This window comes from Oncorhynchus gorbuscha, unplaced genomic scaffold (assembly GCF_021184085.1).
Source record: "Oncorhynchus gorbuscha isolate QuinsamMale2020 ecotype Even-year unplaced genomic scaffold, OgorEven_v1.0 Un_scaffold_3538, whole genome shotgun sequence".
Taxonomy (NCBI): Eukaryota; Metazoa; Chordata; class Actinopteri; order Salmoniformes; family Salmonidae; genus Oncorhynchus; species Oncorhynchus gorbuscha.
This window is the reverse complement of record NW_025747750.1, coordinates 27640-36182: the sequence shown is the minus strand read 5'-3', so window position 1 is coordinate 36182 and position 8543 is coordinate 27640. Positions and strand designations below refer to the sequence as shown.

General features: G+C 56.0%; 1 protein-coding gene across 3 annotated transcripts in view; it reads right to left on the bottom strand.

Annotated features, from left to right (window-relative positions):
- Positions 1 to 1068: 1068 nt before the first annotated feature.
- Positions 1069 to 8543, bottom strand: part of LOC124027856 (uncharacterized PE-PGRS family protein PE_PGRS44-like) — a 31798-nt gene continuing 24323 nt past the window's right edge. For 2 of the 3 annotated variants that reach the window (XM_046340106.1, XM_046340107.1), the window contains exons 3-4: positions 3363 to 3451; positions 1069 to 1987 (exon numbers count right to left, since the gene is read on the bottom strand). In XM_046340106.1, coding sequence (XP_046196062.1) covers positions 1076 to 1840 — 765 coding nt within the window. In that variant the 5' untranslated portion in view covers positions 1841 to 1987; positions 3363 to 3451 and the 3' untranslated portion in view covers positions 1069 to 1075. The remainder of the gene's footprint in view (positions 1988 to 3362; positions 3452 to 8543) is intronic. The other variant, XM_046340108.1, reaches the window with a different exon arrangement.

Below are 8543 nucleotides of genomic sequence, written 5' to 3'. Positions count from 1 at the left end.
TCTGGTGGTTCTGGTGGGTCTGGTGGTTCTGGTGGGTCTGGTGGTTCTGGGGTTTGTGTCCGGCGGAGTTGGATACAGGGGGCTCTCCCCAGCCAGACTGAGGGTTGCTGGGGTGGTCAGGGGTCCCTCCGCTGCCACCCCAGGTGCTGGTGCTTCCGTCGGGGTGCGTGTTGGTGTTGGCCGGGAGGCCGGGCTCGCCCCATCCTGCAGTCCCTGCAAAATCGCGGTCCCATCCCCCAGGCACGCTAGTCTTCTGGGGCTGACCCCAGTAGCTGCTCCCTCCTCCTCTAGAGCGGTCTCCACCACCCATCCCCCAACCCTGCTTTTGGGGTTTCGGAGGGTTGATCCAGGTGTTGGAGAGGTCCTCCTTCTGGCTGTTCCCACACCCAGACAAGGTCTTCTGCTCTACCCAGCCAGACCCTCCTGACTCTGGGCCCGGGCCGCCCTCCCCCCCCCTCGCCATCCTCCAGAGCTGGAGGTATGAGAACGAGCGGCGTGGCTTTTCGATCCCCAGCCGGGGCCTCCGTTACCGGGTTTCCTGTCATCGGGTCTGGGGACGGGAGAGGTGACGTCCCAGGCGGTGTTCTGGCGTACTGGGGTCTGGCCCCAGCCGGTGTTGCAGAGGACACGGGGGTCCACATCTGAACAGAAGAGGACTTGAGTAGACCCAGGGAGGGGTCCTTGTCGACGGGGGTCGTTCCTGTCTAAGCTACGGCCTCCAGAGCTCTCCCCACTCCCCTCACTGCCGCCAGACGCCCCAACGCTCGCAGGTCCCTGCACTCCTCCTCCTCCTCCCATCCTGAGGGCGTCGTCTTCAAGACTCTTCCAGCCGTTGGCTCCTCCCCCTGACTTCCGTCCGTCGCCGGAATCCTGAGATTTGTTACCGGGCAACGAGCTCCACTCCCCATTGGGGGGTTGCCTGTTAGAGGAGGAGCCAGATGAAGAAGAGGAGGAGGCCCATGGTCGGGGGATCCCGGCAGGACCCAGTCCGTTCCCATTGCTCGCCCCTCCTCCAGTCCCCAGGTTGTGAGGAGAAGCAGAGTCCCACCTCCCTACAGGGGCCTTGCTGTTAGTTTTACTGTTGTAAACAGCAGCAGCAGCAGGGGAGGGCTGGCCGTGTCCCTGGCCGTTTACAGTGTCTCCAGGGCCCGAGGCCCCCCCAGGGCTTAGAGAAGCCCCCTGCCAGGCCCTCGCTGTGGGGGTGCTGGGCGCCAGACAGGGTACCGTTGGAGAGCTGATTTCCAAGCTCTGACCCCGCTCCTCCTCCTCCTCCTCCTCCTCCCGCTGCCCAGGAACGCAGCCCCGAGCCGGACTCGTTCCTGTGCACCGAGCCGCCTGTAGAGTTTGGTAAGCTAGAGGTGTCGATGGCGTTAGTAGTGTTATTTGGTCCGTTGGTCGTGTTAAGGTGGCGAGTCTTGACAGTGGTATCATTCAGGAGGAGGCGCTGCGGCTGTTCAGACAGAGAGAGGCTGTCCGCCTGTGTCCCTCCCCAGCCCAGAGAGCCTCCCTGCTGGACAATCCTACAGCCGGAGGGTCCCTGGGGACCGGGCCAGGCACCGTGGTTAACTTTTGGGTTCAGAGTGCCGGGGGTCAGACCAGCACCATTGGCCGACGCCCAGGGGCTCGGCTTGTTGCCGTGGCTACCGTCGGCGGGGGCGGAGGCGTCGTTGGGGCCGACGTTGGCCACGGAGCCGTTGGCCACGCACCCCCGCGGGCCATTCGCCGCCCCGTTACACGTTATGATGTTATTGCTGCTACCGGGAGGAACGCCGCCGTTAGTCAACGGGGAGAAGTGGTTCCCGTTACGGCCTCCGGGAGGCGGCGGCGACGACGACGTCATCGCGGTGACCAAGTTCCTCTCCGAGCCACCAGAGCTAGAGGCAGAGTCCGTGTCCAGGCATTCTAAGGTGAGCTCGGGGTCGTTGCCGGCTGCCGAGGAGGAGGAGGAGGAGGAAGGCGTGTCGCTGCCGACCGAGTCTACCAGCACCTTGAAAAGAAAAGAAACTTTTATTAATAGGGTGATTTCATTACTAACTAGCTAGTTCACCAGTCTGATTTCATTACTAACTAGCTAGTTCACCAGTCTGATTTCATTACTAACTAGCTAGTTCACCAGTCTGATTTCATTACTAACTAGCTAGTTCACCAGTCTGATTTCATTACTAACTAGCTAGTTCACCAGTCTGATTTCATTACTAACTAGCTAGTTCACCAGTCTGATTTCATTACCAACTAGCTAGTTCACTATTCTGTCTAAACCAGTCTGATTTCATTACTAACTAGCTAGTTCCCCAGTCTGATTTCATTACTAACTAGCTAGTTCCCCAGTCTGATTTCATTACTAACTAGCTAGTTCCCCAGTCTGATTTCATTACTAACTAGCTAGTTCCCCAGTCTGATTTCATTACTAACTAGCTAGTTCCCCAGTCTGATTTCATTACTAACTAGCTAGTTCCCCAGTCTGATTTCATTACTAACTAGCTAGTTCCCCAGTCTGATTTCATTACTAACTAGCTAGTTCCCCAGTCTGATTTCATTACTAACTAGCTAGTTCACCAGTCTGATTTCATTACTAACTAGCTAGTTCACCAGTCTGATTTCATTACTAACTAGCTAGTTCCCCAGTCTGATTTCATTACTAACTAGCTAGTTCACCAGTCTGAGTTCATTACTAACTAGCTAGTTCCCCAGTCTGATTTCATTACTAACTAGCTAGTTCACCAGTCTGATTTCATTACTAACTAGCTAGTTCACCAGTCTCATTTCATTACTAACTAGCTAGTTCACCAGTCTGATTTCATGACTAACTAGCTAGTTCACCAGTCTGATCTCATTACTAAGTAGCTAGTTCACCATTCTGTCTAAACCAGTCTGATTTCATTACTAACTAGCTAGTTCACCATTCTGTCTAAACCAGTCTGATTTCATTACTAACTAGCTAGTTCACCAGTCTGATTTCATTACTAACTATCTAGTTCACCAGTCTGATTTCATTACTAACTAGCTAGTTCACCAGTCTGATTTCATTACTAACTAGCTAGTTCCCCATTCTGTCTAAACAAGATGAGACACTCTCAGGTCAGGGAAGTCTGAGCGTTTTCACATTGGGTAATGCTAACTAAACTTGGAAACGATCCTTATTAAGTCAAATCATACAATCTATTTTTTATTTTACAGTAAAGGATTTAAAGGATTTACCAAAAACAACCAGAAAAACAGATTTACGTTCCATTTTTGGCGAGACATCCGAACGGGTTTCCCGTAAAAGCCGTATCACATTATAACGTTTGTAGATTGAAATGCAAGTGACAAAAACCAAACATGGTGGTATTTACGTTTGAAGAACCTCAGAGAGTACCCACCGTGTCCCAGTTACTGTCTCTGCTGCAGGGAGAACCAGAGCTCCAGGGGCAATTCTCATACTGAGAATCCAGGCCAGGGTGGTCCAGATCTGGGGACAGGAAGACGGAGAGACGGGGTGGCGGTGGAGGTTTGGTTAGCTCACATGAGAACACACCAGGACATTCTTTCACTAATCATTGATCTGACGTGTGGATTGGTGGAAACGGAGGGATGGAACCCAGCCGTCCACCTGTTTCCAGTCCCTCTAACCCAGCCCAGTCCCCGTCCCTCTAACCCAGCCCCTCTAACCCAGCCCCCGTGTCTCTAGCCCAGCCCCCGTGTCTCTAGCCCAGCCCCGTGTCTCTAGCCCAGCCCCCGTGTCTCTAGCCCAGTCCCTGTGTCTCTAGCCCAGCCCCCGTGTCTCTAGCCCAGTCCCCGTGTCTCTAGCCCAGCCCAGTCCCCGTGTCTCTAACCCAGCCCCTCTAACCCAGTCCCCGTGTCTCTAACCCAGCCCAGTCCCTCGTGTCCCAGCCCAGCCCCGTGTCTCTAGCCCAGCCCCCGTGTCTCTAGCCCAGTCCCCGTGTCTCTAACCCAGCCCAGTCCCCGTGTCTCTAACCCAGCCCCTCTAACCCAGTCCCCGTGTCTCTAACCCAGCCCCTCTAGCCCAGCCCCCGTGTCTCTAGCCCAGCCCCCGTGTCTCTAACCCAGCCCCTCTAACCCAGTCCCCGTGTCTCTGACCCAGCCCAGTCCCTCTAACCCAGTCCCTCTAACCCAGCCCCTCTAGCCCAGTCCCTCTAACCCAGCCCCGCGTCTCTAACCCAGCCCCTCTAACCCAGCCCCTCTAACCCAGCCCCTCTAACCCAGCCCAGTCCCTCTAACCCAGCCCAGTCCCTCTAACCCAGCCCAGTCCCTCTAACCCAGCCCAGTCCCGCGTCTCTAACCCAGCCCAGTCCCTCTAACCCAGTCCCTCTAACCCAGTCCCTCTAACCCAGCCCAGTCCCTCTAACCCAACCCAGCCCCTCTAACCCAGCCCAGTCCCTCTAACCCAGTCCCTCTAACCCAGCCCAGTCCCTCTAACCCAGCCCAGTCCCTCTAACCCAGCCCAGTCCCTCTAACCCAGCCCAGTCCCTCTAACCCAGCCCAGTCCCTCTAACCCAGCCCAGTCCCTCTAACCCAGCCCAGTCCCTCTAACCCAGCCCAGTCCCTCTAACCCAGCCCAGTCCCTCTAACCCAGCCCAGTCCCTCTAACCCAGCCCAGTCCCTCTAACCCAGTCCCTCTAACCCAGTCCCTCTAACCCAGCCCAGTCCCTCAAACCCAGCCCAGTCCATCAAACCCAGCCCAGTCCCTCTAACCCAGCCCAGTCCCTCTAACCCAGCCCAGTCCCTCTAACCCAGCCCAGTCCCTCTAACCCAGCCCAGTCCCTCTAACCCAGCCCAGTCCCTCTAACCCAGCCCAGTCCCTCTAACCCAGCCCAGTCCCTCTAACCCAGTCCCTCTAACCCAGTCCCTCTAACCCAGTCCCTCTAACCCAGTCCCTCTAACCCAGTCCCTCTAACCCAGTCCCTCTAACCCAGTCCCTCTAACCCAGTCCCTCTAACCCAGTCCCTCTAACCCAGCCCAGTCCCTCTAACCCAGCCCAGTCCCTCTAACCCAGCCCAGTCCCTCTAACCCAGCCCAGTCCCTCTAACCCAGCCCAGTCCCTCTAACCCAGCCCAGTCCCTCTAACCCAGCCCAGTCCCTCTAACCCAGCCCAGTCCCTCTAACCCAGCCCAGTCCCTCTAACCCAGCCCCTGTCCCCCTAACCCAGCCCAGTCCCCCTAACCCAGCCCAGTCCCCCTAACCCAGCCCAGTCCCTCTAACCCAGCCCAGTCCCTCTAACCCAGCCCAGTCCCTCTAACCCAGCCCAGTCCCTCTAACCCAGACCAGTCCCTCTAACCCAGCCCAGTCCCTCTAACCCAGCCCAGTCCCTCTAACCCAGCCCAGCCCCTCTAACCCAGCCCAGCCCCTCTAACCCAGCCCAGCCCCTCTAACCCAGCCCAGCCCCTCTAACCCAGCCCAGCCCCTCTAACCCAGCCCAGCCCCTCTAACCCAGCCCAGCCCCTCTAACCCAGCCCAGCCCCTCTAACCCAGCCCAGTCCCTCTAACCCAGCCCAGTCCCTCTAACCCAGCCCAGTCCCTCTAACCCAGCCCAGTCCCTCTAACCCAGCCCAGTCCCTCTAACCCAGCCCAGTCCCTCTAACCCAGCCCAGTCCCTCTAACCCAGCCCAGTCCCTCTAACCCAGCCCAGTCCCTCTAACCCAGCCCAGTCCCTCTAACCCAGCCCAGTCCCTCTAACCCAGCCCAGTCCCTCTAACCCAGCCCAGTCCCTCTAACCCAGTCCAGTCCCTCTAACCCAGCCCAGTCCCTCTAACCCAGCCCAGTCCCTCTAACCCAGCCCAGTCCCTCTAACCCAGCCCAGTCCCTCTAACCCAGCCCAGTCCCTCTAACCCAGCCCAGTCCCTCTAACCCAGCCCAGTCCCTCTAACCCAGCCCAGTCCCTCTAACCCAGCCCAGTCACTCTAACCCAGCCCAGTCCCTCTAACCCAGCCCAGTCCCTCTAACCCAGCCCAGTCCCTCTAACCCAGCCCAGTCCCTCTAACCCAGCCCAGTCCCTCTAACCCAGACCAGTCCCTCTAACCCAGCCCAGTCCCTCTAACCCAGCCCAGTCCCTCTAACCCAGCCCAGTCCCTCTAACCCAGCCCAGTCCCTCTAACCCAGCCCAGTCCCTCTAACCCAGCCCAGTCCCTCTAACCCAGCCCAGTGATGTCAGTGATCATGACGCAGACAGTCACAGTGTGTGTGTCAGTCTAGTCAGCAGACACCATTTTGTTTCAGCAGTGTGATGCTACAGCCAACCAGGAGGGAGGACGGAGGAAGGGAGAAAGAGGAAAGAGGGGGGAGCGACATTGGAGGGAAGGGAGAAAGAGGAAAGAGGGGGGAGGGACATTGGAGGGAGGGGAGAGAGGGGTGGGGAGGGAGGGGAGAGAGGGGTGGGGAGGGAGAGGAGAGAGGGGTGGGGAGGGAGAGGAGAGAGGGGTGGGGAGGGAGAGGAGAGAGGGGTGGGGAGGGAGAGGAGAGAGGGGTGGGGAGGGAGAGGAGAGAGGGGTGGGGAGGGAGAGGAGAGAGGGGTGGGGAGGGAGAGGAGAGAGGGGTGGGGAGGGAGAGGAGAGAGGGGTGGGGAGGGAGAGGAGAGAGGGGTGGGGAGGGAGAGGAGAGAGGGGTGGGGAGGGAGAGGAGAGGGAGGGAGAGGAGAGAGGGGTGGGGAGGGAGAGGAGAGAGGGGTGGGGAGGGAGAGGAGAGAGGGGTGGGGAGGGAGAGGAGAGGGGTGGGGAGGGAGAGGAGAGGGGTGGGTAGGGAGAGGAGAGAGGGGTGGGGAGGGAGAGGAGAGGGGAGGGAGAGGAGAGGGGTGGGGAGGGAGCTGTTTGTTATTTTACGAGGAGAACCTCTTCCTCAGAACTAAATTAACCCTTTCATGTCTCCAGCTCTTCTCTTCTGGCAATTAACCACCTTGGTTTTCTGTAAAGCCACGCTCATTCTCGCCAGTCACACACACACACACACACACACACACACACACACACACACACACACACACACACACACACACACACACACACACACACACCACACACCACACACACACACACACACACACACACACACACACACACACACACACACACACACACACGATGGCTGCCAACTCTCCTTGAAAGTTGTCTAGTCTGCCTGCTCAGTCAGAATGTTCTCTCCTCCTCCTCCTCCTCCTCTCTCCCTTTCTGTGTCTTTAACCCCTAACCCTACCTTTAACCCCTAACCCTACCTTTAACCCCTAACCCTACCTTTAACCCCTAACCCTACCTTTAACCCCTAACCCTACCTTTAACCCCTAACCCTACCTTTATAGGAGCACATGCTGTTCTGTGTCTTTAACCCCTAACCCTACCTTTAACCCCTAACCCTACCTTTATAGGAGCACATGCTGTTCTGTGTCTTTAACCCCTAACCCTACCTTTAACCCCTAACCCTACCTTTAACCCCTAACCCTACCTTTATAGGAGCACATGCTGTTCTGTGTCTTTAACCCCTAACCCTACCTTTAACCTCTAACCCTACCTTTAACCCCTAACCCTACCTTTATAGGAGCACATGCTGTTCTGTGCCTTTAACCCCTAACCCTACCTTTATAGGAGCACATGCTGTTCTGTGCCTTTAACCCCTAACCCTACCTTTATAGGAGCACATGCTGTTCTGTGCCTTTAACCCCTAACCCTACCTTTATAGGAGCACATGCTGTTCTGTGTCTTTAACCCCTAACCCTACCTTTAACCCCTAACCCTACCTTTAACCCCTAACCCTACCTTTATAGGAGCACATGCTGTTCTGTGTCTTTAACCCCTAACCCTACCTTTAACCCCTAACCCTACCTTTAACCCCTAACCCTACCTTTAACCCCTAACCCTACCTTTATAGGAGCACATGCTGTTCTGTGTCTTTAACCCCTAACCCTACCTTTAACCCCTAACCCTACCTTTAACCCCTAACCCTACCTTTAACCCCTAACCCTACCTTTAACCCCTAACCCTACCTTTGTAGGAGCACATGCTGTTCTGTGTCTTTAACCCCTAACCCTACCTTTAACCCCTAACCCTACCTTTAACCCCTAACCCTACCTTTAACCCCTAACCCTACCTTTGTAGGAGCACATGCTGTTCTGTGTCTTTAACCCCTAACCCTACCTTTAACCCCTAACCCTACCTTTAACCCCTAACCCTACCTTTAACCCCTAACCCTACCTTTGTAGGAGCACATGCTGTTCTGTGTCTTTAACCCCTAACCCTACCTTTGTAGGAGCACATGCTGTTCTGTGCCTTTAACCTTTAACCCCTAACCCTACCTTTGTAGGAGCACATGCTGTGTTCAAAGGTAGTTTAACTTGAATAACAAGGTGAGACGGTCTACAGTAGAAGAGATCAGACAATGACCGACACACTGAGACTATGTAACAACAGCCAACGTTAACGTGGGCACCTGGGATTCAGGAATGACCTTGTCTGACTGGAGTAGGATAGGGAGAGGTCCAGGAAGGCAGAGAGAAGAAGAGTCGAGGTCAAAGGGTAAAATGAAAAGTGTTGTCACCTGTTTGGTTAGGGAGAGTGGCT